Below are 27948 nucleotides of genomic sequence, written 5' to 3'. Positions count from 1 at the left end.
GTTGTGTTATTTGACTCACACGTGTACAGTCTCACGTCTGCCGGCTGTGAATGCTAACGGTTTGTCTGTGCTACTGTGCATCAGGAATGCTTCCAGCACGGCATCCAGGACGCCGACAGTAGAGTCTCAGTGACTGGAATGATAATATTACCAGGAGGGACAATAAAGCTTATCTTATCTAATGGTTCGGGTCCCCCGGGGCTATTAACAGACCACTCCAAGGATGTTGAGAGCTCTTGTTAGGGCAGATGAAGCACAAGTGGCCTAATATTAGTCCATTAAAATCTTTGATCATGAAGCATTATCACAAGAATGCGCTTGTACCGAGGAGAGCGATGTCCTGTGTCATGGAACCAGTGAAGCCCTAACATGGCAACGTCCTATATTGAGCTTGGGCAGTGGGAGCTGATGGATATAGACCAACACAACGCAGACAATTAAGGCCTTACTGTAACGTTAAAGGATCTGGCTTCATCAGTAGAAATAGTTATATGCCTCTGTGGGCTTCAACATAACAGAGACTGAACCTGGGAGTCTGAGAAACAGTGAGGGCTGAGGCAGAGATGATTGCTAGAAGGTATTCCCTTTGATTCGCCGGCCAAGGAGCCTTTGATTAAATGTTGTCCCAGCAGGAGCCCACACTAGCTCCTCTGTGGCACGACCACGTCCAATCACCAGCTATCAACGGCCCCGGGTAATTACAGTCATCTAGTCATTAGCCGAGGATCCACCTGGAATTCCACATAGCGAGGGGTGGGATGAGGCCAGCAGGGGTTGAGGTTTGGTTTGGGCCTTTAATCAAACACTTCCCTCCCCTCGACTGGTACAACACTCCCCACCCGGTCCACACAGAATCAGCCTTTGTTACTGACATAGATTGTATTAGTACTGCCCCAATGTTTCCCAGCTCACACTGGTGAGGGGCACTGGGACGGTGTGTGTGTGTGTGTGTGTGTGTGTGTGTGTGTGTGTGTGTGTGTGTGTGTGTGTGTGTGTGTGTGTGTGTGTGTGTGATGGGAATAGCTCGGCAGGTTATGACAGCAGTACAAGAGAACTTACTATCCTGCGCGGTCACACTGATTAGTTCTGCTCTGTCAGCGCTGGTCTGGCTGAACAAAAAACAAAGATTCCAGTGTCATACTAATGTGCCATATATTTCATATGAACATCTGTTTACGTAAGGCAATATACACAACGTTACACAAGCAAGCCGGGGAGCGGAGGAGTGAAGCATGTCCGGTGTTGTTACATGTGACCCAACGACCATCCAGGACTGCGTCTTGCGGTCGGGGCTCTTCTCTCTCCTCGTCCGCTGACGTAGTGCAGTCTCACTTTAAATAAATCTCTTCCAAACAGCTTTTTTTTCTTTTCTTGTTTTTTTTAAACAGTTTTATTAAATTCCTATGAGGCATCCGTCCATTAGTTCGTCTCCCCATCCTCCGGTAGTCCCGTTCCTGGACTTCTGCTCGGCCACAGAGTCAGACTTACACTCAGATGTCCACATCTCAAAGTGCACTTGTCGAGCTTCTTCCCAAAGTCCAACCGAGTTTTGTCGGTAGGTAAAAGTGTGTTTCCCTCCGAGAAGAAAGAAAATTGTAAATATATGGCGTTGTTGTAATGATACTGGTTATGTTTGAAGGTTCCGTTAATGAAAAAATGTGTCTTTAAAGCATCATGAAAGCAGCAAACCAGAACCAAACCCCCCAAAGTAGGCAGTCTGGGCTATAACTTCAATAAAGCTCAATTCACCCGAGCCCCAAAGTGTTCACTGGTTTCCCTGTTCATCGTCTGATCCCAGGAGTTCACAAATGGAGCTGGTGGGTTTCATATTAATGGGTACTGAATTCGAGTGCTTTCACAGACAGGTAGAGAAGCCATGCAATGATGAACTGAGACGGGGGCAGCGAAGGGCGGAGACACAGCACTTTCGGCCAGACTTTCCCAGAATGCCACGTTCCACAGGAAGTCCCGCGAAGGGGGAAAGGGGTGGGGTTGCATTGCAGGAGGCCGAGGGGTCCCTCCTCAGGTCTGGTCCAGCCACTCGGCCCGCTTGGGGGCCTTGCACGTGTGGATGTCCACGGCCTCCTCGCAGTCCTTGCACTCCACGGCGCAGCACCACCTGAACTTGCACTCGCACTTCGTGACCTGCTTGACCCGCGTGGTGTCGTAGCCTCGGCCGCAGCACATGACCTCGCAGCCGTCGGTGCCGCGCGACGTCTTGTTGCAGACGCGCCCGGCGGTGCCCAGGGAGCCTGCAGGCGGAGGGAGAGTGTTAGGGGAATGTGACTAGCTTAGCTTTAGCCACTGCAGCGTGTAGTCTGAGTCAGTCACCATCAGTCATCAGATTTAGAGCATTGAGCATTGAATCCTTAATGATTGAGCGTATTGTCGTGCGTTACGTGGATGTCGTACCCACAGAGCTTAGTGCTGGCATTTGGTGTGAGAAGATCTGTGTTTGAACTGCTACCTATCACAACAAGCTGCCCATAGAACAACAGACCCACACACACAACTATGCAGTGTTGGTAGAGCGGCCTATAGTTACACTGCCTTTCCCAAGCCACTGCTCCTTTTGAAGCCATATTGTGTGTGTGTGTGCGTGTGTGTGTGTGTGTGTGTGTGTGTGTGTGTGTGTGTGTGTGTGTGTGTGTGTGTGTGTGTGTGTGTGCGAGAGGGTTAAATGGACAGTGGAGCGTGACAGACAGACAGGCTCTCACACTCCGACGCTCACTTTGCCCTCCAGCTACGCTTAGTTCACTTCGGACAGAGACACAGAGCGGGAGAGACTGTGACGGACAGAAGCTATTTTCTCCTTTACGTTTTTTTTTTTTAAATTAGCTGCTCGTATCCCTAGGCTGTGGATTCCAGCGGGAAGGTGAGGAAGAGGGGGAGGATGCATGAAGGCATGAGGCAGACAGGAGGAGAGGGAGAAGTGGACGTGGCTTCTAAATGATGGGAGTTTAGTTAAATATCCTAAAAGTGCGTCTGCCTGTGTTTCATCCATCTGCAAATCCAACAGTGGTCGTAGGTGATGAGGTGCATTGTGCTAAAGGTGATCCACGTATCCTCTGGCTGTGGGTTGTGGATGTGTGTGTGTTTGCATGTCTGTGTGTGTTGACAGAGGCTGACAGAGGTCAGGTGGTCACAGATCCGACCGTGTCCCCAGGGTACAAGGATATTAGTTTCCACAGACATCACACAGGAGGCTGCTGTGTTATCTGCCATTAAACACACACAAACACTGATCTTCACACACACAAACACAGTAGTCACGCATGAACATACACACAACAAAGTCCCAGCAATCCATCAACATCCAGCAGAAACAGGCTCCCTTCCTCTGTCTTCCTTATCTCACCTGCCGCCTTGTCCTGCAGGCAGTAATCCGGGGAGTTCTCAAAGTAGACCAGGTCGGTCTTGGTGGGCTTCCGGAACGCTTTGTTGGCCACGGCAAAGCCCGTGCCGTCCTGGTTCATCGTCACCTCGATGGCCCCGTTGTACTTCCTCCTCAGGTAGTCGCCGGTCTTCCTGAAGTCGGCCATGGCCATCCAGCACGTCCGCAGCGTGCACGAGCCGCTCACCCCGTGGCACTTGCACTCCAGCTTCATGGAGCGCTTCACGGCCTAGACGCAGCGCAGAGAAGAGGCCGTCAGGGCGGAGTCGGCACCACCTCCCGCCACTGCGTCCGCACACACTTACTGTCCTGCCACAGCGGTTGTTGTGCAGGTTCATGAGCGCCCGAGCATCCCGCACCGTCCTCTCCCTGGCGTCGACGAAGGCCTTGGCGATCTTGATGCCGTAGTTGACGTTGTCGCTGCAGCCGCCCCAGTCGAACTCGCCGCGCTCGTCGCTGGTCTTTCCCCGCTTGCGCGGGTCACAGTGGCACGTCTTCAGCTCCCCCTGGCTGCAGGCGCGGGTGAGCGCGTACACGACCCCCGCCGAGGAGATGGCGTAGACGAACGCCGCCTCGCGACTGCCTGAGGGGGAGAAACAGCCGTGGGGGTCAGAACCTCCAGCTCGGACTCACGCAACACACACCCACACATGTTAAAGTGCACGGACAAATATAGTGGCGTGACTGGGGCTGGGTGTGAGCCATGAGGACATGAAGGTGCAGCTGACGGGGGCATATCAGGTCTGGTGTGACGTATAGGACAGCTCTGTTTAAATATTATCATGGAAGTAATCCTAGCCATGGGGCTCTCCTCTGCTCTCATACATTGTTTAAATACAGACACAGTGATACCCCATTAATCAGCAGCGGGGTGATGTCATGCCAGTGCTACGCTCATCTGTCCATTCGTGATCTCTTCAGCTTTTATTGCCGTTAGACCCAGCGTTTGGTCACAGCTGCTTGTAGGTGTGAGCGGCCACGGAGTCGCACATCTGGAAGCCGAGCCGCGGCAACTGGACTTCATTGCTCCTCATCCCTCAGAAGAAGCTGCTTGGGCGAGCAGCGGAACAGACAGGGATTCTGAGTTGCTCCTCCCGTTTGGTTTCATTCAGTTTAATACAGCTTTCAGTCTGAAGCATCTGTTTCTCTCACAATTGCCAAAAAGTTGCATATTCCTGGAAAACAACATCCTAATATTTATATTAGTGCACGCTGTGACCTGGGGCTAATTTATGTCTCGAAGCGAGGGTCACATTGGCTCTGGACACCTATCTGGACCAGCCATCGGCGCTTTAACCCGCGTGCATGTGTGGGGTGAGGAGAGGGAGGCCGTGGCTGCTGAGGGGGCTCACGCGGGGGAGGACGGGGGAGGAGGGCATCATTCAAACCTGCGCTGTTTGTCTGACAGTGAGAACATCTCTAAATATTTACATCTACATTACTGTTTATTTCACCCCAGCACACACACAGGCGGAGCCAGTATCTCCATATCTGCTACTCTTCCTCCACACACCATCAGCCCCCACACATGCTTCGCATGGCTGGGAGAGGGACGGTCACGAGCCCAGCGAGGCGCTGACATCACACAGCGAGTTTGTGGAGACAAACACCTCGTGTGTTTGCAGATCTGCCACCGAGGGCCAAATTTGGGTCACATCTCAGAGTCTGCGTCTTTACAGGTCGCAGCCATGTTCAGGGCGCATCCGCACTGGCTGCTGCAGAGCTCTGCGCAATAAGTGCATGCAAAGTGAGGAAAGCTCGGACTTACTTCGCAGCAGCACGCGTCCAAAGACGGTGTGGTCCCGGTCCAGCGTGCTGCAGTTCCAGCGGTGGTGTCGGAACTGATGCTGGCACTCCCTGATCCACTCCTTGGTGCCCTCGCCGATGGCCTGCATGATGTCCGGGAAGCGCTGGCACAGCTGCCGCTGCTTGCTGACCAGGCCGGGGATGTTGTCGCAGATCACACGCGCCCCCAACGCGCCGATGTACCTGCCGGAGCCAAAGGGAGGCGGGTCGTGAGCCGGATCAGCGCTGTGTCGGCATTCTTTGAAACCCAACACATGGCAGCGATCGATCGGGTTCATTCGATTGACGAATCGGCCGACGTATGAACGTGTGGACCCAGTGCAGTGGTGGTGGGTGGCGTGGAGCTGCAGCCACAGCTTTCTGTGAGTCAGAGTTCACTACACTTAACAGTTTAAGGTTTGTGTGTAGGAGGGGAGTGAAAGCCATTTACTCTGCTCTCCAAATAAATAAGCACTTAACCTCTCCCCACAAGACCCGTGTGTGTGTGTGTGTGTGTGTGTGTGTGTGTGTGTGTGTGAGCGCCCCAACGTCTCCCAACGGGACAGTTGAAACCGTGTCGTCACAAATCAGGGCAAGACGTCGGGGCCTCCAATAACCCTGTCAGACTGAGCCCCCGTTTACTCACTCCTCTCCTCCGTCCTCTGCCGAACTCGCGCTTCTTCCAGTCTCTCTCCTCGTCCCAATAAAACAGGCTTTTACAGCGTCCCGTCAGGATGAATGCTGCGCCCAGCTTTCCCAAAGTAAACTCCAAGCCTCCCCGTGGCACGCGGGGGGTTCTGCGGCGGGCGAGCGAGCGAGCGGGGGGTGGGGGGGGGCAGCGGGCAGCGTAGCTGTGTGGTCGTGTTTTACGAGGCCGGACGGACGGAAGGATCAAGACTCGAGGCACTTTATTCCCAAGAGTGGGATTAGAGAGGAGGAATAAGAGCAGAGTGCTCATCAAAGGGAAGGGCGATTCACACTTCATTCTCCCTCTCTGTCCTCCGCCCTCAGTGTCAGCAGGTCTTATGGCATTGTAAATCATTATCCGCAGGTCTAAAGCTACAGCCTGTCAAACGTTGTACATCACAGCATAAAGACAAGAGGGGGACAAATAAGGAGGCTGGTGGTGATGTAGCCACAGCTGCTGCGTTACATCCCCTGTCATGTCTTCAAGCTGTTCCGGAACAAACTGGACATTAATAGTCTGATCGTTTTATAACCTGCATCAATTAGTCGAGGCCAGATTTAGTTCGGGTAGTTAAGGGACTTTGAATGCACAAACTACAAGGGAATTGGCTTTTTTACAAATGAATGGAAGGAAAGTCAACACACAATTCAAACGTGCAAAAATGCCAATGTTATTATGTTTCTAGTTTAACTTATGCATGATTCATTGTAATAAATTAGTACATATGAGCTTTCTCATATTTCTCCATCGGCTCTAACATCCAACACTCACTGTTGCGACTTCCTTGGGTGTTAAAGCCACAGGTTTGTCCACATCATCACTTAGCTACTGTACGCCCACAGAAATCTGATGAACGCTCTAATACTGGATCCTCCCACACACACACACACACACACACACACACACACACACACACACACACACACACACACACACACACACTACCCACTGCGCCCCATAACTGCTTTTAATCTACACAAACTATTAGGCATTCCATCAGCCCCATGCCGCCCACACACAGACACTTCTCCTATAAACACTCACACACATGGACATTTTCACGTATGTTCCTGCGCAGGCAATGATTTCTTTTTTCAACACTCACCTATGCTCTACATGGCTGGTTTGTGGGTATTTTAGTGTGTGTGTGTGTGTGTGTGTGTGTGTGTGTGTGTGTGTGTGTGTGTGTGTGTGTGTGTGGTGAATTAATGACTGCTCTGCCTTGTCTAATGCAGGCTCCAGCTGAGCTGAACACGCGCTCAGCCAACTGCGCCGACATAAATTATATTTATCGCTGTATTATTATTGCACAATATGGCAGGCCAACAAACTGACACCAGGAAAATGCACTTTATAAACTAGATCCTACTGAAGGTTAAATGTATTCCTCAATCTCATAAATTAGGTTATTTCCACTACCAGTGGCCCACGGTGTTTCGCTGACGCTCCTCATTTTTATGTTAAAGTCAATCATAATTAAATTAAATGATGACAGAAGAACACATTTAGAGTTTTCCTTCACAGTCATTACCTCATAAAAGTGACAAGGCAACGCACTCACATGTGATGAATTGCAGACTGTCAGCGCTTTAATGCACATGAGTTTGGGATCATTTGAAGCAAAACCTAAATGCGCAAACTAGCGCGAGAATAATAAAAAGTCACTGTCAGTGCGATGTGTCCGCGATGGTAAATTAACTGATAAAAAGCCTCATAATGGTTTTGTCAGTGCGCTGCTGGAAAATCGCTGCTCTGAATTAATTGGAATGAGTTTTGTTTTCGTTTTTGGAAATGGTCATTAAAATAGTCACCATAAGTTAAATTCGTTGGCAGTTTAATTCCTGAACTTTGTAAAGACCCAAAGCCAGGCAGCAGCCCAAGCCTCGTTTAATAATAATAATAATAATAATAATAATAATAATAATAATAATAATAATAATAATAATAATAATAATAATAATAATAACGGGGTTAGTTCCACAGGTAGATTAGACTCACCACCACGAAGAGTCCGCCCGAGGCGTCACCAGCAGCAGCAGCAGACACGCGCAGTAAATCCTCGACCTGGCACCGGGGGTTTGGTTCGCTGAAGATCGTGATGAGAGTCTGAGTCTCGGCGAACCGCAGCTCCGAATCCGCGCTCCCTGAAGGCCCACGATCCTGTTCAAGCTCTGCATGGCTGCGCGTTTTAGTCCTCCCTCTAAATACAAACCAATGGGGCCGCAGGTGAAAATGAGATTTGACGTGAAGTTGTCTGGGTCGATCGCGCATTCGGGAGGTTATCCTCGTTATCCAGCGTGCGGCTCCATGCTGCGCGGCTGTCAGGAGCGTGAGGGGCGCGCTTTTTGCGCCATGTGCGCACCAGAAGCATGTGCGCACTTTTGGCTGCTGAGAGTAGGTTTACCTGAGCAACAAGTGTCGGTCGTCTCACCGTTTCACTCAGGACCCCCAGACACTCATCCCTAGTTGTTGCTGGGCTCAAATGTACGAATCCAAATGAAAAGGAGCCACAGGGTGGACGCCGCGGTTCGACGCTGAGCGGGGTCTGTCGGAACTGTGACTCTGTGGTCGCTCAGATGCTTGCGTCGGACAGCTTCTTTATCAGTGAGCGTTGGACTGAGTGAGAGCTAAGAGAAATGAAGAGAGAGGGAGGGAGAGAGAGAGAGATGAGGGAGGGCTCGCTGCTACAGATCCTCTCACTCATTGGGCAGATGCAGGGGTTATAGAGTCCTTCCTAGGAAGGAGATCTTGTAGAGGGATGGATGGTATGATGATTATGCGGCTGATGTGGAAACGCTTCTAATGTGAGGAGTCCATCTGGAACCACAGGGAGTAATTATTAGAATTATTACTGGCGGCTTCGCTTTAAACACAATAAAAGCGGACAATTTAATCACAAGGAAATCGATTTTTTATAGTTCAGTGATGTTTGCCCTTTCCAACAACCGGTATAATGGAAAATATTCATCATCTTCATTACCAATTCATTAACTGTTAAATAATATTAACACTAACATACTTACCTGTTGTTGTGTATGAAATAATAATAACTATTATGGTTATTAATCATTTTAGTGTTCACGCACCAGCTCAAGTTCAGCTAAGTTAAGAGTAAAAAGCAGGGAATGTGGGACCAGCAGATCAGAGCCAAATCGTCCAGTGGAACAGCACTATGGCTTAAATATGAACCACATGTGTATGAAAGCGAGGGCTGGGATGAAGCACACGCTCAGACCTTGCTCTTGTTCCCATGTGCTTGTTTTCGTGCCTTTGTGTTGTCTTCATGCTTGGTCGTGTGCTGTCATCAGATCCACAAATGACTTCTGACATATTAAAAAACGAGCACAAATACTTTCCTCCAGCACTATAAACGCACTGCGTCCGCTTCACAGGCTCCTCACAGGTTTTTACTAGACTTGAAAAGGCCACAGTTGGTTCAACTGACCCAACGCTGACAAGAAGTAAACAAATCAGGAAAATCCCTGTCGGAATTAAAACTATTGGCATGATGTGTAGCCGCTGTTACATCAAAGAGCTGGAGAAAAGGCTCACGGCAACGCTGCCGTTAAAGCCCAGCTCCTTTTAGACAAATTTGAATTTGTGCTGGGAGCTCAGCAGGCAAGCTGTGTGTGGTGAGGCGGGGGGGGAGAACCTGGAGCGACACAGAGGAGAAAAGGCAAAAGAAGCACAGCTCCGGTGACGATTTCTAACGCTCAGCTCACGCTTTTCTGCTAAATCAGAAGGAATTAGAGAAACACAAACTCGACTGAGTAAATGTTCCCTCGTGACGAAGGAGTTGGAACAGGCTTCGTCTTCTCTCCCCGCCTGTGAACGTGACCCCGGCTTGCTCCTCGTAAACAGTAACAGCATCGAGTGCCTTGTCGTCTGCAGGAGGGAGTTCTTGCTCTGATGCAGGGGTCCGGCCCGATACCCAAACAGGAAGCGGCGCCGATGGAATCTACCGCGTGCAAAGCATAAGGATAAAGGTGAGACTTACGGAGGCAGGGATGTGGAGCTAATCCAGTTGATTTCTGTGTCGATACGGTGTAATCACTCAGGATTATTTCTGACAAGGAAGTTGCACTTACACAACGGATTGGGCCCATTGAGAGGTGCTTTATAGGTGGAGGAGTTGGACTAAGCCCAGCGCTCTGGTTTGTACGCAAGGGGATGGGGCTTGTCGCTCAGCCAGGCAGCCTCAGGATGAGCTCAGGGTTTATTTCCGACCCCCTGGCAGCTCGGAGCCGGGGGACACCCTGTGCCGAGCTTCACCGATCCCGAACAGTTACCGCTGCAAATAAATCTGCTCCGTGACACATCCCTGTAAGTAAAGACTGGCTAAAGGTTTTCATAAGGGGGGGGGGCAGCAGCAGGGGGTTCGTAACTTATAGATACAGGTCACCAGTGAGTGATGTCTATAATAAAGATTCCTGCAGGAAGCGTTAGATTCGTTGTGTCAATATCTGTCAATAATCATATTAGTAATATTATAATAATTTCAAGGTCAGAAAACAACCCACACTGTAAAAATACAGCGTCATCCAGGGACAAACAAGCCCCAGTGAGCGTGTGACAGAACCACGTCTCCAACAATTTACTGCCTTGTAAATTTAGATTTGCCGACACAGATGAATCATCAAACACAGAGCGTGGCTCACAGAAGGAGCTCCCAGGTCAGCCTGTCATTAATAGACTTCACGGCTCCTTTGAAGTGTTTATAGACGTTATGTTGATGACTCTATAGCAGTGTTTACGGAGTTGCAGGAGGATGCTGTCATGGCCGCCAGATTCAGATCACGCACCCCCACACGCTGGAGCAGGTGATGCGGCCGTTAGCCCTTAGCTATTAGCATTCCCCGCTAACAGCGTAAACACTGGGACAACAATGAACTCAGCTAGAAATACTCACACTCACTGTATGTGTGTTTATGATTTAAAGCCCACGTCTTCATTCTGAAAACGTCAGACGCCCGTTGGACTGTACGTCGATGGACGCTGCTCCTCTGAGTGGAACTGAGTTTGTGCTGAGCAGTTTCCTGTGTCGGCGTGAGTGACGGGCGCTTGGTCACACGGCGACTAGCTGAGGTAGCATGTCTGGGCCTTTCAATGCAGCGCCGCAACGGCAGGGCCGCACGGAGCAACCACCGCTGCGTCTGTGGAGGAGTTACAGGATGGAGACGCACACTCAGCTGACCTCGGCTGTTTGTCGTGGCGGCGTGATCCCCTCTTAATCTGTCCTTCCGGTCGCACTCTCTGCGTGTGACGAGGGCGACAGACCCCCCTCGCCCACGCTCGGCTCCGCGCGCGCCACCTGTTGTTTCAGGCGGAATTCTTGAGCGCGGGCCGACCCGGCCCCTTGGCCGGCGGCCGCGTGCTGAGGGCTTCGTAGAGGTCCCTCCACACCCTGAGTGATGAGAGCAGAGTTTAACTGGGTGCAGGTGCGCTGCAGGGCCTTTGAAGTGAAGGCCAACTGGGACCCTGGCCCATCTCCACCGGCGGCCAGCACCGACCCATTCGCTTTCACTTAACGCTGCCTTCTCCCTCCTCTCTTCTTCTCCCTTGTGCTCATCTATAAGTCTTTAGCGATTTGTCATAATTCCAGCATCCTGCTCGCTGTCAGGTCAGCGATGTGTAACCGTCAGCCATAGGCCGAGGCACGAGGCCAGCAGGGTTCCGTCATCTATTTTATTTGCTTGTGGATGCATTTGCTCATCGTTCCACTTCCTCTCACGTCTCTGAATCGGAGCCACGTCGGGGATCCAGAGAGCTGTGAGTCCTCTGACAACGTGATCTGTTGTTTCACATTTAAATTTGTGATGAAATCGCGCATGTTTTACTGTATCATCAGAACAGGACACATCCTGCCTTTGGTGCTGCAAAAAAGCACAGCTCTACTGACCAGTAGTGGAGGGAAGCATACATACTGTCATTACATGTGTACGCATGCAGCTTGCCACAGAGAATTGAATGGCTGTTGTGATGGTACGCTCCCTGTGGGCGGCTCCATCTGGCTCCTGTTAACCACAAGCGTATAAAAGTCAGAAGCAGTTTAGTCGTAGTCGTGCTGCTATAGACACACGCACGTACTGGGAGGTAGGACACCAGCATGGTGGTCGCCTACTAAGCCCAGTCTCCTCTCCACCACCAGCTCAGCAGGTCTGGTTTGACTGGGGACTGGTCTTACTGGTGCAAATATTGACTATAACCCTTATTTAGAAGAACAAAGTGCAGGATCATTTAACATCTGTCCACTTGGTGGCACCACGTAAAAAGCCAAATCATATAAGTGTTCCCAGCTTATCTTAGCTGGACATTAAAAACAGCTTGATGGGATGGAGGAATGTTTTTATGCATTGTCTGTTTGCAGCATTGAATTGTTTTCCATTGTTTTTGAATTATTAGTAAATGTATCCAATAACATGTTGTGAGACTTGGAACATAATAGAAAGATACATCTCTAAATAATAAAGTTATAAATTAATCTTTACTGGAACTACTAGCAGCTACTGTACCAAAGACTCAGATGAGGTCATCGAAGCGTTTACGTAACATAAACACACACTCGTGACCCTGCAAACACGTCTGTGTACACTCACACCGAAACCATGAGTCGCAGATCGAACGGTGGTCAGAGCGAACGTGCCGACACGCGCTGAGCTGTTGTTTCTTTAATGTGAAGCAACAAACAGAACAGCAAAGCGAATAAGTGATTATTGAGGTTCTCCTCCACCTGATTATGGACCAGCATTCAATGCCATTCATTCAGTCCGTTTTCCTTCTAAATGTCATTGAGGTTAAAGGTGGTTCATCCTCTGGTTTCTTCCAGCCAGAAGTTTATCAGAACCAGTTTAGGATTTTAGTGCTAAAGGCTAAACTTGACTTGAGTTCAACCGTCACAGAGATCAGCTCAGTCATTTTTGTTGTGATTTGATATGCGCATGTACATGTAATGACAGAGAAAATTAAAATAATTTGACCCGGCACAGCTTGTGCTCGCGTCACCAGCAGCTTTATGCTCCTTTCATCTGGAATATTTGCACGACTGCTTTTTTTTTCTTCTTCAACCCAAACCTTTGTTGCATGCTGTGAATTAGTAATAGCACTTAACTCGCTCCATATATAAGCATGTGTTTCTGCCAGGCGGATGTCAAAAATGTGCAAGAGGCTGCGGGCATCAGAACGAAATCATTTTCTCGGTGAAGAACACCAGATTTCACGCCGTGTTTTTAACAATAGCTGAGCTGTGGCCGCCTGAAGCGGCCCAGTAAACGCTGGCATGGCTTTGGCAGCTGACTGGCACTTGTCCTGGACTGTCAGAGTGAAATGTTGCCTTTATGTCATCCTCCTGTAAACTCCACTATCTCTGACTGTGATGGACGGGCTTCTCGTGGTCTCTGGAGACCTGACACACACTGAGATACAGCGAGGCTTAGATCAGCTTCTGGACTGCTTCAAGGGCCTGGAAGGCGCCGCGGCCTCGTGGTTGCCAGGTTTGAGCTGATGGTGAGGATCAGAGAGAGGACTGGCTCTTTTTCATTGTTGCAGTGTCCTGCTGGCAGTGGTTGAGGAATTCACATCTTGTACATAGGACAAGTAAATTACAAGAGAAAGGTTCTGCATTCAAATTCCTACTCCAGTTAAATACCAAACGTATGCAGCTAAATTGTTCTCTGTGACTGATATATTATTACACACGGTGTCATTAATCGACTGTTGCGTTACTATGTGAGAAGCATTCCAGGAACTATTTGATCTTTTAATTGATTGATTGTTGTGCACTTTTATCTTCTTTTTTTATTGTGAAAGCTCTAACAAGGAAATAGTTGAACAGTTCAAAAATCTCTCTGAAACTGCTGACATTCAGTTCTATTCAGTTTTATTTATATAGTGCCAAATAAAATAAAACATCTCAAGCTCCTCACATTTTTAGGTCAGGACCTTGAAGAGACTTAAAGAGAGAAAAAGTCCCTTTGAGCAAACACTTGGCGACAGTCGGCAGCAGAACTGGGCTCCGAGTGTGCGATCATCTGCCTCGACCGGTCGAATAGAGGGGACATGAAAGAGGAAGACAAGCAAGCAATGACAGCATGATCAGGGCGGATGTTCCAGTGCTGCTGTCTGGTGCAGCTGCCTCACATGATGAAGACCTGAATGGACAGAGAGGGGAAACAACAACACGTTGGAAGATGCAGTGATCGTCATCATAATCATCTTAATCACCTCCATGGACCATGCTGTAAAACACTGGGTTTATTCAATCCACTGAGACTGAACCCAACACTCCAGAAACTAGGGCTCAGGCGCAGATAAAACCCTGCCACTAATTGAAGGTTAGGGCACATTAGTGAGTTTTAGGTTTGGATTTAAAGGCCTGTGTGATGTCAGACGGTTCTTCCAGGGAAAGGGAGCGTGGTTGGAAAAGGACGCTGCAGCCAGCGTCTGCACACGTCTATTGGACACTTCTTAACATGGGGATGAATCTTAGCTGTGTTGTACAGGTAAAAGAAATATTGTGGAAATGTACAGGCTTCAAGCAAATGCAGCTTTTAAAGGCTCAAAAGCCCCAAGTCATGATTTTTTTTCAGTTATTAGTATGAATACAGGGCCAATCGCTGATGAATGGAATAGAGCAAAAACATTTTATAGTGAAATGTCGTGGTACTAATATAGTAGACCCAGTTGGTTCTGACTAACCCAGATTTTCTACCCAGTGACAGGCTCACGCGGCCTTTACATGGCGTCGCATGGGTGACAAATTAGTCCTGTAAATCCTGCCGACCGCCTTATCGGGCCGCTCTCTGCCGGATCGGAACCAGATGCGCTGCTCCCCGTCCAGCGTGCGTGTGTGTCCCGCGGTGGACTGTTAGCAGGGCAAACACATGTCCGCGCAAGGCGCCTTCACCGATCGGGCTGGTGGCACCGCGGGTGAAAGGGGCGAGCGGGACTGGTGCCCCCCAGCGCCGCTGCCGCGAGCCGTCAGCATCAGCGGCCGCGGCGTCTGAGCGTGGACCTGGGTGTCAGATTAACAGCTGAGGAAAACACACGGAGAGGGTGGAAACCGCTGACGTAAACGGGGTGTTTGTCAACCAAATGATACATTTTTGTGTCAGGAACTCAAGGAACTTCACGAGGTTTTAGAGATGTCTCCAGAATGAGAGCAACGAGCAGGAAAGAGGGATAAGGCGTCGAGAGGAGGAGTGACTGATTGCAGGGCATCGGCCCAAATGGGAACCAGAGGCGGCGAGACGTCAGAAGCGCTGTGGATTTATACTTTACCTGCTCCCATGAGATCTGCCACACATACACGCGCTCAGAGGAGAACAAACGGAGGGGGGGGGGGGGGCGTGAAAAAGGATGGGCACCGAGTCACAGGTCAAACGGTGCATGACGATTAGTAAAAGACGCCCACAGAGATGAGTGAGCGCTAGGAGCGAGCGGGCCGGGTCTGAGCGCCGAACGCCGGCGTCAGCTGGCTCCCATTTGGGCCCGCGCGCCGAGCAGCGCCATGCGGGCCCGGTGGACATCTGCCCTCCGCATGTGCACTGCGATGGGTGGGCTGCCCTCCTCTGCCTTCGCCCCGCTCCTCAAACGGGGCACTGGACTGGATCCGCAGAACCGAGACGGTGCTCTCAGTCAGAGGCGCTTGAGATTCGCTGTGTGAGAACAGCAACGTGAGGCGGTGCCGTTACCTGGTACCGGACATACTGACATAGCAGAGAATCAGGCTGACTCAGACCCCATGCCCCCTTCAGGGCCCTCAGACCCTGATGCAGCTTTTAACTATATAAATCCTGGGGAGTTTCTTTTTAATGACGAGCTTATGGTTTTCTCTTTCACGCTCGCTCTGGCTCAACCAGGGCCGAGTTCAAACATCAAGCCCAGCCTCAGACAGAGACGCTCCTGCTGCTTCGCAGGCTGCGGACACGTCGGGACGCGAGATTGCCGAGCGGCAGGTGCAGTGCATTGGTGCTGAGATCTACCCAGGTCCGAGCGGCTCCGTCCTCAGGTGGGATTAAAAGGCTCCGTGTAGCTATGACTGTTTGAGGAGAAGCACATCCAGATGTGTGCATGCGTGCGGAGGCCTAATGGCCCACGGGGACCGGTCCTTATCAACACACAAGACACACACATCACAGCGATAGACGCATTGAAGAACCCCCTGCGGCCCCCGCGCAGGAAGACCCCATTACCCCGCGTGCACTGATAACAGCGGTCCCCTCGTTTGGCCTGTGGCTCCCGATAGCCATCTTTTCCCCTCAGTGGGTTCCTACTCAGGCTGCGCCGGTCTGACTGTGTAACGTACCCCCAGAGAAACCACATAATGGAGTTAAGAATCCTGTTTATGCTCCAGATACAACAAATTTACCCCTACTTATGCCAGTTTCCCCATTCCGCTGGTGGGCAAACAGCTTTTTGCATGCAGCATTTTCACTGTTCCAAAAGGCCTAAATAGTGGCACAGTATGTGTGTGTGAGTCCATTTGCGTGTCTGTTGCATTCAGCATATTTAATAACTTCACTTGGCCGCTCTAAAAGCTGGACCACGTCCCATGTTTGTGAAACTTTTGTGAACTTAGGAAGATAAGATTGAATTTGATACAATTTAACTTGAGGTAAATTCAATGTTTGGTGAATAAAACAATTCTAAATATGCAACATTTAGAATTACATGAATAAAAGTTGAAGATGCTCCTTACTTTGACACAAACAATCTGATATGTCAGAATGGAGTGAAAATCATTTCCAGATTATTCAATCCATCTACTTGATTAATTAATGGAAAACTCTCACAGTCCTGTATCAGAGCACTGTTGCTGCTCCATTAATAACAGTAGCTACTTAATATCACTCTTCATCTGATTTTGTATTTCAGTACTTTGTTGTGAGGACGTCCTCACCTCTATACCTCACATTTAAGAAGCCCGTCGCTAAAATCAGTGTGTTGAGTGTGTGACACTGCATCTGCCATAACAGGAAGCAGTATTATCATATAGACAAAATGGCCCTGATCCGGCTCCATCGCTGAAAATGGACAAGTTGTGTTTCGCCCTTGTGCAACTTTTGTAGAAATCATTGTGGATTTGAAGGCTGTGCTTCGAGACAGGCTTCATTTACTGAACTGACATTGTCCTACGGTAGGTGGCCAGTTTATTAGGTACACTTCGTATTTATCCAACTTTGATTGACAGCACACTAATACGATGCATTCCCTTGAATGTCATGCTGAATTCAGATGTCTTGTATTGTTCAGTCTGAAATGCTACTGCGTGTGCGATTGAGGTTTTTCGGCCTGCGTTTGACATCTAATTGTAACTGTCTTCTGAAGGAGCATTCGTGAGGTACGCCGATGCTTTGGTGTTGCCAAACCGCTAAAGTGTGGGAACCACTCAGAATTAAGCTTCTCCCTACACACTGAGTTTACATAGCGGAGTCTGAGTGGTTGGTCCCTCATCATAAACAACAAACATGCTGGAGGGACTAGAGCCGGCGGCGGTCGGAGTGCTCGCTCGCTCGCGCGCTCTCACGTGCAGCGCAGGCGCTGGCAGCGCCGTGTGCAGCGGTCCCTCTCACCGCGAGGGATAAACACCATGTCGTGCGGCCCGATCTGTTTACGAGTTGGCCTTTGGCCGGCCGGGGTTGGGGGGGGCTGAGTGTGTTAGTGTCTGAGAGTGTTGGAGAATGTGTGATAGAGGGATTACAGGCGAGCTGGCTGCAACTTTCATTGGAAGAAAACAAACACAAACGTTAGACACGTTCAGTGCGCGGAGGATTCGCTCGGAGGGCGTGTAGGTATTCTGCACTTCATCCATGGCTCCATTTATCTGAAAAACACTGTTTCCTTTGTTCTGATTTCCCCTTTTATCTCCTCTTCTTCGTTCTGGCACATTTCTCTCCTGTTCACCTGTCGTACTCCACCTTTTCCCAGAATGACGCATGTTGAACTCCTTAAAGAGGCTATCAGAGACCACACCAGCCCTCAGTGAAAGCTTTGGCTCCTGAGGTTGCAGATGTTCTCTGGACCCAACTGCTGGCAGATTGCAGCGCCCTGCTGGCGAACGTAGAGCGGTCCACGAGCCCAGGGATTCATGCTTCTGAATCTACCCACTGGGGCGTTTCACAAGAAGACAGCTGGGAAGTCGGTGGGAGCCAAGAGGAAGGTGAGGAGGTTGAAATAAAGGGTTGATTGGAGAAGAAAGGGAGAAAAGGTGGTATGAGAAACAGGTGGACAAAGATTAACAGAGGAAAGGTGCTTGTTTGTGTATGAGAACCAGAAAACTGTTCATTTTCATTCAGTTAATAAACCACTAATTAAAGTGACATAAACTGGCCCATAAACAGATATTTGCATTATATTATCATTTTACAAGTTGTCTTATCTATTGACCACTGAATACACAAATTGCAGCTTAAGAAACTGTTCACCTGCGTGGGGAAATTTCACATTACTACTGCAATTAGTCATTCTTACACACTCATGGTTCTACTAAATGAAATTAAAGCACGGCGTTCTAGTGTGATGACTTCAATTGGAGTTTTATGAACCTTGTCGCGAATCCCTGGGGACGTGAATGCTTCACAGCACTCACCTCTCTATACCTTATGCTAAAGCAAGCGTGGTTCCCATTATCCAGGGGGGCAATCTCATTAGTGTAGCAAGTTTATTGCCTTGTCTTGTCCTGAACAGGCCCCATATAAGAGGATAGATTGCATCCCAGATGACCTTCTTCCTCTCTGTCACACAGATACATGGTGCTTGGTCAGTGTCGTATTCCTCTGTTACACCTAATGGCTTCTAGTGTTCAAAAGCTAGAACCCTAACTCAGCATGACAGGGCAGATTAACACACGGGACTTAAACACGAGTGGTAAAAGGCAAAGGTCAATACACAGTCAGGGGTGTAAAAGACTGGCATGAGTCTTTCAGTATCTGTAACAGTCAAATAAAAAAACTTGTATTGAAACATATCAAATAAGTTCTCAGTATATTGTAGTGGATTTTTGAGTTGAGTGTACAGAACATTAATGCAGGCAGTAACAAAAAATATTCCATCGTACTTTTTATACCTCATCGAAGTTAAGGTCAATTAAGACCGAATACAAGACTGTTTCTCTTTCCCCATCATTCTATTGCTCAGACTAATTTATGTTCTGTGGACAGTTGCGGTCATCTTGGTCTTTTGTCTCCACCTGCTGGAAAATAAGAATAGTCTCTTACAAACAAAAGCTCCAGTTATGTCTACATTATGTTTAACTACATTTTTATATATTTATGTAAAAATTAAAATAGTGAAAACAGCTATTTGACATTAAACCGTCCTTTCTTCAAAGTTTAAATTAAAAAAGCTAAGCTTAAAAATGTCCTTTATACACCCTTTCTATTCTTTATTTAAATTCTTAGCTACTCTCTTTAAATTGTGAATATAATTTAATATTTTTTACTGGCTGTAATATTGAAAATAAAATTCGCATATCTTATAAATAATTATGTGACTTTACGTTTTGGCACCAGCATGTGGCAGTAAAGTGTCCTTAAACTGTTTTTAAACACCGTTAATAAACAGTAGAAGAAGAAGACGAGCGGCAACGAGAGAGACGAAGAAGGTGCGGAAAGCGGTTACAGTTTGAGTTTCTGTATTTACAGTTTATGAAATTGTGATTAATGGTCGACCTGCTGCCTACTTTCATACGTATATATCAGGTATGGTGGATTTAAATAGGATGTGTTTCAGGTGCAGTAAATAAATGCTGTTGTTTGTTTTGGTACTGATGATGCAGTTTTAGCTAGTTATTTAATCGTTTAACGGACGTTAACGAGCTGCCGTGACTTTCCTCAGTTTGACACCGTGAGTTTACTTCGACAGCCCGTTTCTACATGAAAGCATTACTAATAATGTCAATGACGGATCAATAAATACGGTATTTGTTGTTAGCAAATAACCACAGTTTTCCCAGTCCAGTAATGTGCTGAGTGTTTCCCTAATTGTTTAGTCTATAAAATATAGGAAACTGAATGAAATGCACACGTTTTCATTTCCCATGTCTCCGTGTGGTGTGTTCGTAAATGAACTCTGCGCTCACTATTTACCTGTTCATTCGGATTATACTTTATTACGCACTGCAGGATAGTAATACATTCTGATAGTTAGTGCTGTCACTATTGTTAAAACTCGGTTTTGTTAAATCCGTTTTACCGAAGTAAAATTACAACTGTTGTTTTGCTTTGCGTTATATTTTTTTCCAGTTGCAACTTCTTCCGACTTTTGCTTATTTCTGAACATAAAACAGGTTGTAAGGACCCTGATGGTATCGTGTTGGTTTGTTATGGGTGTATATATAAAACATATTGTATGTGTCAGAACATGATTATCTGTAATGTGTCAATGTTTTGTGCACCCAGTGATGGATCCACTTCACCCTCTAGAAACATTACATGAAAATGATGATGGTGACGATGTCTGTGTCACCTCCTGGGTGTCAGTATGCATGAACGGCCTCTGGAAAGTCCAGCAAACACGTGTGAAGTCTCAACAAAATGTTGCTGCATGTATGTTGGGCTTCTGCCATTGCTTTATTCATCAATATTACTTGACTATTTTCAGTACAGATTAAAAAATATATATTAAATAGAGCAAATACTAATTATACATAATCTGTTCTTTGTAGGTTCATCTGGTTACTATCCAAAGTTGGGTTCATTGTGTCGCGTCCGTGTGAAGCTGAAACCTAACAGAGATGAAACAACGTTAACAATGTTACCTGAGGGAAATGCTAAGCCATCAGACCAGCCATTGAGTGAAACACAGGTTACAGCCTTTCAAAGGTGTTGCGACTCTGTGCTGCAGGTTCCGTTGGGTGACTGGACAACACTTAGGCTTGGGGTTGGACAGTGTGATGTCACAGAGGCATGTTTGGAGCGAATGCATCCTGGTGAGAAATGTGAGGTGAGAGTGAAGATATTCTTGGATAGTGTGTGTATAGTATGTTTTTTTCTGCAAATATATTCAACTAACTGGCTACGAAGGTGTTTTCATGTCAAACAGCTTTTTCTCTAGAACGCTATGCCAGTTATGTCCAAATATGCTTTTGTACATCAGTGTTGTTGTTTTGTTTTTTTTGTTTTACACCAGGTCTAATTGTTGTATTTTTATACCCAGATACTACTTTCTCCGGTGATAGATGGACCAAATGACTATGTTTCCCAGCCTGCAGATGAAAACATGCTATTGTATGCTACTGTTGAACTCCATGCTTTCACCCCAGGAAAGGAGTCATGGGAAATGTTGCCTAATGAAAAATGGGATTGGGTGAAATTACACAAAGACAGGGGTGGTGCAAGATTCAAGAATGGGGATTTGTATGGTGCTGTGGACAGCTACAGCCGGGCCATGAAATTCCTTATCCCTCTTTATGGTCACATGCAAAATCTGGAGAATAAAGGACAAGAGCAAAAAGTGGAAGATCAGCTCGACACCGACGATGAAACCCGCCTTCCTTCAGCTAACAAATTAAGAACTGTCAAAGCAGAGCTACATTCAAACCTATCCTTGTGTCAGCTCAAACTCAACCAAGCAGAGTTGGCTAAAGCCAGTGCAGCTAAAGCTACTGAACTGGAACCAGGTGGAACCAAAGCTTGGTACAGACTGGGCCAGGCCTGCCAGATGGCTAATGAACTGCAGGAGGCCAAGCAGGCGTTCAGAAAACTCCTGCAGTTGCAGCCAGAATCACTTTCTGCTTTAAAGGCACTTAAAGACATAGCAAGTAGAGAGAAAGCATCAAATGCACAATTAGGGATAAGACTGAGTAAAATGTTCAGCTGAATGTTGAATAGTCACATCATCAAGTGCAAAATCCTTTTCCAATTATCAGAATGTAACTGATGAAAACTACAGTTACTCAAGTATAGAACTTGTTTGCTTCTGCTTCTGCTTCTGCTTCTGCTTTGATAAGAAGAGAGAGGGGGTTGTAGTGAATATATAATCCCACAGAACACTGAAGGACACATAATGAACTGTTTGTGTGTTTCCCTACCCTCTGCTCACAATTAAATACTGTTGTTATTACCGTTTTTCTTTTGTTGTTTGGGTGTGTAAACACAGCTCTAGCTGTTTGTGCATATTAAAACGTTACTATAGTTATTTTTTTTTATTTAAAATACAAAAGACTCCTATGCTTGTGATATCCAGGCTATGTAGTACACATATGCCTACTTCATAGGTTCCGTCGTCGGCCACAAGATGTCAGCCTTCATCTACCAAAACGTGAAATGGGTGGTCTGAGGTTTCACGTTCAAACAAAATGCCGAAACCCGGGATCGAACCAGGGACCTTTAGATCTTCAGTCTAACGCTCTCCCAACTGAGCTATTTCGGCGTGACGATTTCATTGAGTTTCAGCATTAAAATACTAAAATATGAATGAGAGTGAATGTACTTAAGATTTTTGAGAAAAAAATTCAAGCGTACTGTTATAATCGTTTTATGTTGCAGTTTCAGGTTCGTACTTATTAATGTGTAAGACTAGGTGAAAGTAACTTTTTTCAAAGCGTAACATACTATATATACGCAACATTGGTCAATTATAATTTTAATATCAAATCTGCCCTAAAAACGATAGCAAAAGCTGAAATTTAAACCTAACTATTGGTTGATTTATTGATTCCGCGTATAAAGTTTGTTTTACCTATATAAAAATATTATTTATGGATGTCATGTCATGATATAACTTTTAATTTAATCATAAAATTATGCAAAACAACAAATCAAACTTTTAAGAAAGCAGAATGTGTATTTTATTGTTTACAATTCAAAAAAGAGACGTTTAAAAATGAAATCCTCAAATTTACTGACAATTACTGCTATTATAATTCAAAGGCCCATAATAAAGCAGAACTAGCTCCAGACAAGTAGAGTAGATTTTCCTGTGTGTGTGTATTGTTTCCTCTCTTTTATTCCCTGTAGATGGTGTTTCTCTAAGGACCCACGGTCACTTCTTCTTGGCCTTTTGTGATTTTGTGCTGTCTGTGTGTGTCTGGGCTGCTGTCAGCTGTCTCCACGCATCTACGATGAGCAACAGCGGTATGACAATCCACAGGAAATTCATGAACACAAAGTAGAACCAGAAGTAGACTGGGTGTCCCAGTTCACTGTGGGTGTAACCATCTCTGTGCTCTGTGAAAAAGTAAAGCACCGCTCCGTACAGCTGACCTGGAATTAGATAGTGTGTTAAGACTGTGCATAATGAGATAATAATGGATTTTATTTGGACTGACATCTAATTTATTTGTTGGTCATCCGTTGTCTCACCTAATGAAATGATGAGCTGCAGAACAAATCTGTAGGGTTTGTTTGTTAGAAAGGCGATTACAGTCCAGAAGCTGAGGGGACCCCATAACCATGCTGTCACTGTCTCCATACAGACAGTGAAGTTATCAGCTCTACTCAGAAAAGGAAAAAGGAATAATAAAATATACATTATAATACATTGCAGTTGGTGTTTGGTTTAATCATACCAACGTTAAGCATGTTTCTGTACAAAGTAAACTCACATAACATATCGACTGTCACCTTTGGAGTACTCCTTCCCTGTGACAAAGAGATATGAAACACTGGAATTACCAGCACACTCTAGGATGGTTATGCAGTGGGGTTTTGTTGTGTGCACTTACAGAGTTGAGACAAAAAGCTCTGGTCTCCAGGAATAATGTCATAGTACAGAGAGAACCAGCCCTCAATGACGCTATGAATGAATCCACAAACAGCAAACCAGCACACAGCCAGACGCCTCCACGTCCCCAGCCTGCCTGCAGCCCCCTTCCAGCCAGTCAGCAGCCAGGTGACAAGCAGAAACCCCCCAGACACAGAAAACAGGAACACCAGGATCTCTGACATAGATCGGTCATTGGGAATATAGGTGGGAATCAATAGGTTCCGTGGCCAGTAAGGATGAAGAACTCCAGCTGCTGATGAGGTATCCATAATCTGTAGAACAGCCAGAAGTTCAGATTGTCCAGTAGAGATATGAAACTAATTCATTCACAGCAGTGTTATAATATTGAAAATGTTTAGACGTCTATTTATTTGGTAATGGTTATTTTTCAGCCTGATTTAACAGCAAAAAAGCAATAATCATTGTGTGTTGTTCTCACCGATACCACAATATTTCCAGCTGCAGTCGTGAACTTTTTTCAATCAAAATAAATTCAAACTTTTGAAAATTACTCTGACTCCGGTCCTATACTGCACTATCAGCACAGAAAAGCTCAAACACGGAACTTACTAGTGTAGGGGGTGGTTACTTGTGATTACACAGACCAATAATATAATAGTATTCGTAAGTCTTCACGCACATGCGATCTGTTGACTCGATGATTGGCTCTCACCGTCGGATCATTGACGGCAAACACCAATAAAAAGGTTTGCCTTCCTCCAAAAGACCGCCCCTTTCCATCTGCGCACAAAGTCAAAGATACCACGATCACTCCTGGTATCGAAATAAAACCAAGTGCTAAAGTACAACCTCAAAAACCGTCAATTTGCAATTAAGTTCATACAGCTAATATGTTTAATACCTTGTTTATTCTGATGTGGAGAAGTGAAGAACTTAATGAAACTACCAAGCAGTTAAGAGTGAATAGGAGATAAAGATAAAAACATTAACATGTAAAGGCGTGATACACGGCGGATTCAAATAGAGTTAAAGCCCTGAACATCTTCGTTTCGCTTTATTAAAAAGCAACGAAAAAACTCCTCCCATGCCGTGTCAGGGAATGATCCCTGCCGTGACCCGGATTCGAACCGGGGTTGCTGCGGCCACAACGCAGAGTACTAACCACTATACGATCACGGCGAGCTACTGGAAGGCTTGACGTGATGTTTCTCAGAGCGCCTTATAAAAGAATCAGTAGCTGATAGTAGCGTCAAGAATTGAGTTCTTACTTCATTGTGGACACAATCCTAACATTTCTAGCAGTCGGGGCGCAACGTTAATGCGATCTTAAACTTGAATGGACCTATTTTGATTCCTCGTTACTAGCTTTTATTGTTTGGTGTGATCTATTACAAAAGAATATGTTTTGTCATGTCGTGTCACGGTCCCATATGGTCTAGCGGTTAGGATTCCTGGTTTTCACCCAGGCGGCCCGGGTTCGACTCCCGGTATGGGAACTGAATTTTATCTTTCAGATAACTGGAAAGATTTGTCAACATGGTCTTTACACAAAAAACGGAAATATATGATAATTAAATGCAAGTTGGAATGACTGATCTTGTAGATAGTTTACATATACACTTTGTCAGTACAGTATTGGTATATAAGGACAGAGGAGGTGGGTCTCGAATAACGTTAAAGTACGTAAAACTGTTTATGCGATTATTTTGTTTCTCAGGTGGGTAGTGAATGCGCATGTGCTGTAAGTCATGTGTCGAAGTGTCACATGATGTTAACCGGAAGTAACACACGTCTGTCGTAGTTGTCCTCTAACGCTTTCTGTGGGAGTCATAGTAATCTTAAATGCGTGGTTTGTACTGAAAACACACAGGTTCAGTCTGTAGGAGCAAGAATCTGACTTTCTATCAATAGTAGACATGAGTGTGACAGAAATAGAGGAGTCTTTCCAGTTGCTGGATAAAAAGCTGCTCCAGTTCATGGACCAGCTGGAGTTACTAGAAGAGAAACGAGCCACTCTCAACTCCCTCATTGAGCAGGTAACGCTACGAATCCATGCATGTTTACATATAATACGCATGCCCTGTCTGACTACACATTTCTCAATATTATATAAAATATATTACTCTGTAGAGTATTTAGGTTTTGTACTGTGGCTAGCTAATAACTATGGAAGTTTTTCAGACTCAAAAAATAAAATCACAGTGCATTTGTCAATTGGTAATTCAATATATGCAATTTTGTGATTCAATTTGAAAAAGCATTTTGCATTTGGAAATTCAATATGCAATTTGGTTATGAATTTGAAAATGCCCACCTGGATCGAAGACTTAATCGCTATCTGCTGTCACATTTGAATAAAGAAACTCCTAAACCATGCGAGAATGAAATGCAATTGATTACAAATGTATATTTTGATGACACTGGGTATTGAATTGACAGTTTGTAATATTGTGTTGCCATTTCCATATATAAATATTAAGCAACCTGAAAAGCAATTGGTTAAGTTTTTATTTAACTTTTAATTAATGAAACACTTAATATTGAATTGCAAAATGTAATGACAATATTGCATATTGAATTGCCAATTGACATATGCATTACCATTTGAATTTCAGTCTAATAAATTTTCATATAAGACAACAGTTTGAGCTGCAGACCCATTGGCCTAACTGTCAAGATGAGACTTCCTCTGCCTCATTATCTTTAATTTCATACCCACAGGGATGGTTTTCCATATCCAAGGCACGGTATTCAATGGGAAACAAACAAGTCTCTGCACTGCAGTACGCAAGTGAGATTGAGCCACAGGTTCATGTCCATACCAGGTGTGCATTTACATATGTTTCATGGAGAGTATTGCCTCAAGCTGCATCTGTGTTAAGTGTTACTTTCTGAATAGGCCGGTGCATCAAGTCTACTTGTATTTTGTATCTTATAGAAAGCTGAGCAGTGATGAGTCAGTGTTCTGCACAGAAAGACTATCACAAAATAAAGAGTCTGATGTAGCATCTGTGGAGGATATTGGTTCTGAAGAAGGTGAGTCTGCTAAGGGCCTTTTGTGAAAAGACAAGGTTATCCTTGTGCAATAATGTTATTACTCATCTCCAGTATAACTTTTTTATATATTTTTTTTTAATTTTCATAGGCATCAGGAGAAGGAACAAACCAAAGGATTTTGGAGAGAAAGAGGCACAGCAAAAAACAAGTGGGGAGAAAGCTTCTAAAGTAACTCCAGGCAAAAGAAGTGAACAGAATCCTGATCAAGATCCACTCAGATGGTTTGGGATCCTCGTGCCACAGTCGCTTAAACAAGCACAGATGTCATTTAAGCAAGGTATGAGGTGAAATGTACTACAAATAGCTATGATAAATAAATACAGCTGTCTGTTACAGACACAGTGCTAGTATAACCACATTTCAGCACTTCACCAACACAACATATTCATCACTGTACTTGAATTTTATTTTCATGAAGTAGCATGATGATAGAAGGAAAATAAATAGTTGGTTATCTTCTATTGGCAGATGTGACTAATTTTTGAGTAAGAAGCAGAAAGCAAAGGGTTAGCTGAGCACATTCATGGGGGAACATCATATCCTTTAGACTTTCACTGAACCGAAAAGGAATTACAAGTATTAGAAGTAAAAATATTTTATGCTTATTTGTAATATTTGGTAGCCAGTAGTAAATGTAAATTGTGGTTTATAAAATGACTGTAATTCCTATTCTATTCATCTAATATTTAGAGCGATAATAAAAAGTCAATAGGCTACACTTGAAGCAATAATACAGTCTCATTTTAAATTCATTGTGGGCATGTATACAACCAAAATGAAATTGCATCTCTGTTCAGGTGCAAAACTGTAATAAGAGCATTGTATGATGTTCTCAGGGTAATTGTATTTTCATATGTGTTTCTCTACAGCGAGCAAATTTCATTCTCTTTTTGCTGTCTGTCATATTACAGTAATAGACCTGGCCGCTGAGATTGCAACGCTTCAGACTGCAGTTTTGAACACCAGGCAGCAGCTGAAGGACGACATGAAAAACAAGCCCATTCTCCAGAAGGAAGCCTCGGCAACTCAGCCAGACGGAGTGTCAGACTGAAAAACACAGCACTGTGTTCCGATTCTGTGGCCCATCCCTCAGGCTCTAATGGACCTCACAATGTTCCTTCTTGACAGTGAAGATTACAGATATAGCAGCTTTTACTGCATTATATCTTGATAATAGATTGTATTTGATCCTGTGACTGAATACTGTGCATTCTGTTTAGTTATGAATGCTGTCTTTGTGAACTCTCTGCATAATGAAATAAATTATAATTGTGTTTCAACAACTTTAAGAAATCAGGACCACTTAATTGCAGCTATTGGCCATTATTAAGAACCAAAAAGTCAAGGACCTCATATTATG

The 27948-nt window shown here is 45.7% G+C and overlaps 4 protein-coding genes and 3 non-coding genes across 9 annotated transcripts; 3 read left to right on the top strand and 4 right to left on the bottom strand.

Moving 5' to 3' along the window:
* Positions 1-1135: 1135 nt before the first annotated feature.
* LOC114859161 (protein Wnt-2b-A-like) lies at positions 1136-9953 on the bottom strand. Of its 3 annotated transcripts, none has more exons than XM_055510581.1 (6): positions 9865-9953; positions 7866-8494; positions 5163-5383; positions 3700-3977; positions 3359-3623; positions 1136-2252 (listed from the first exon to the last, which is right to left on the bottom strand). In XM_055510581.1, the coding sequence occupies exons 2-6, from the start codon at positions 8042-8044 to the stop codon at positions 2023-2025; spliced, it is 1173 nt and encodes a 390-aa protein (XP_055366556.1). In that variant the 5' UTR covers positions 8045-8494; positions 9865-9953; the 3' UTR covers positions 1136-2022. The 3 variants fall into 3 exon arrangements, with proteins under 3 accessions (XP_055366556.1, XP_055366557.1, XP_029012932.1); XM_055510582.1 differs by lacking the exon at positions 9865-9953 and having other exon boundaries at positions 7866-8067; positions 8272-9241; XM_029157099.3 differs by lacking the exon at positions 9865-9953 and having other exon boundaries at positions 7866-9241.
* A 10705-nt stretch (positions 9954-20658) lies between these two features.
* On the top strand, positions 20659-21932 carry fkbpl (FKBP prolyl isomerase like). The gene is made up of 2 exons (XM_055510586.1): positions 20659-20793; positions 21021-21932. The coding sequence occupies exons 1-2, from the start codon at positions 20758-20760 to the stop codon at positions 21681-21683; spliced, it is 699 nt and encodes a 232-aa protein (XP_055366561.1). The 5' UTR covers positions 20659-20757; the 3' UTR covers positions 21684-21932.
* A 230-nt stretch (positions 21933-22162) lies between these two features.
* On the bottom strand, positions 22163-22235 carry trnaf-gaa (transfer RNA phenylalanine (anticodon GAA)). The gene has a single exon. It is a non-coding gene; the product is annotated as a tRNA-Phe (tRNA).
* A 394-nt stretch (positions 22236-22629) lies between these two features.
* Positions 22630-24143, bottom strand: ebp (EBP cholestenol delta-isomerase). The gene is made up of 5 exons (XM_029156515.3): positions 24010-24143; positions 23530-23842; positions 23410-23446; positions 23168-23298; positions 22630-23068 (listed from the first exon to the last, which is right to left on the bottom strand). Exons 2-5 carry the CDS (start codon positions 23837-23839, stop codon positions 22848-22850), a joined length of 699 nt encoding a protein of 232 aa, XP_029012348.1. The 5' UTR covers positions 23840-23842; positions 24010-24143; the 3' UTR covers positions 22630-22847.
* Positions 24144-24638: 495 nt separating this feature from the next.
* trnah-gug (transfer RNA histidin (anticodon GUG)) lies at positions 24639-24710 on the bottom strand. The gene has a single exon. It is a non-coding gene; the product is annotated as a tRNA-His (tRNA).
* Positions 24711-24955: 245 nt separating this feature from the next.
* trnae-uuc (transfer RNA glutamic acid (anticodon UUC)) lies at positions 24956-25027 on the top strand. Its single transcript has one exon. It is a non-coding gene; the product is annotated as a tRNA-Glu (tRNA).
* Positions 25028-25282: 255 nt separating this feature from the next.
* ccdc115 (coiled-coil domain containing 115) lies at positions 25283-27871 on the top strand. The gene is made up of 5 exons (XM_029157571.3): positions 25283-25567; positions 26253-26356; positions 26470-26567; positions 26677-26865; positions 27500-27871. Exons 1-5 carry the CDS (start codon positions 25448-25450, stop codon positions 27637-27639), a joined length of 651 nt encoding a protein of 216 aa, XP_029013404.1. The 5' UTR covers positions 25283-25447; the 3' UTR covers positions 27640-27871.
* The last annotated feature ends 77 nt before the right edge of the window (positions 27872-27948 follow it).

This window comes from Betta splendens, chromosome 7, assembly GCF_900634795.4.
Source record: "Betta splendens chromosome 7, fBetSpl5.4, whole genome shotgun sequence".
Classification (NCBI taxonomy): domain Eukaryota; kingdom Metazoa; phylum Chordata; class Actinopteri; order Anabantiformes; family Osphronemidae; genus Betta; species Betta splendens.
This window is presented reverse-complemented; position numbering and strand designations above follow the sequence as displayed.

Coding starts and splice junctions, on each gene's coding strand:
- LOC114859161 (XM_055510581.1), bottom strand. CDS start 8,044: ATGCAGAGCTTGAACAGGATCGTGGGCCTTCAGGGAGCGCGGATTCGG. Junction 5,384..7,865: donor CGGGCGGACTCTTCGTGGTG/GTGAGTCTAATC, acceptor TGGCTCCGGCAG/GTACATCGGCGCGTTGGGGG. Junction 3,978..5,162: donor TGGACGCGTGCTGCTGCGAA/GTAAGTCCGAGC, acceptor TCTCCCCCTCAG/GCAGTCGCGAGGCGGCGTTC.
- fkbpl (XM_055510586.1), top strand. CDS start 20,758: ATGTCACAGAGGCATGTTTGGAGCGAATGCATCCTG. Junction 20,794..21,020: donor TTTGGAGCGAATGCATCCTG/GTGAGAAATGTG, acceptor TTTTATACCCAG/ATACTACTTTCTCCGGTGAT.
- ebp (XM_029156515.3), bottom strand. CDS start 23,839: ATGGATACCTCATCAGCAGCTGGAGTTCTTCATCCTTACTGGCCACGG. Junction 23,299..23,409: donor GGTGACAGTCGATATGTTAT/GTGAGTTTACTT, acceptor TTTTCTGAGTAG/AGCTGATAACTTCACTGTCT. Junction 23,069..23,167: donor GCAGCTCATCATTTCATTAG/GTGAGACAACGG, acceptor ATCTAATTCCAG/GTCAGCTGTACGGAGCGGTG.
- ccdc115 (XM_029157571.3), top strand. CDS start 25,448: ATGAGTGTGACAGAAATAGAGGAGTCTTTCCAGTTGCTGGATAAAAAG. Junction 25,568..26,252: donor TCAACTCCCTCATTGAGCAG/GTAACGCTACGA, acceptor TCATACCCACAG/GGATGGTTTTCCATATCCAA. Junction 26,866..27,499: donor ACAGATGTCATTTAAGCAAG/GTATGAGGTGAA, acceptor GTCATATTACAG/TAATAGACCTGGCCGCTGAG.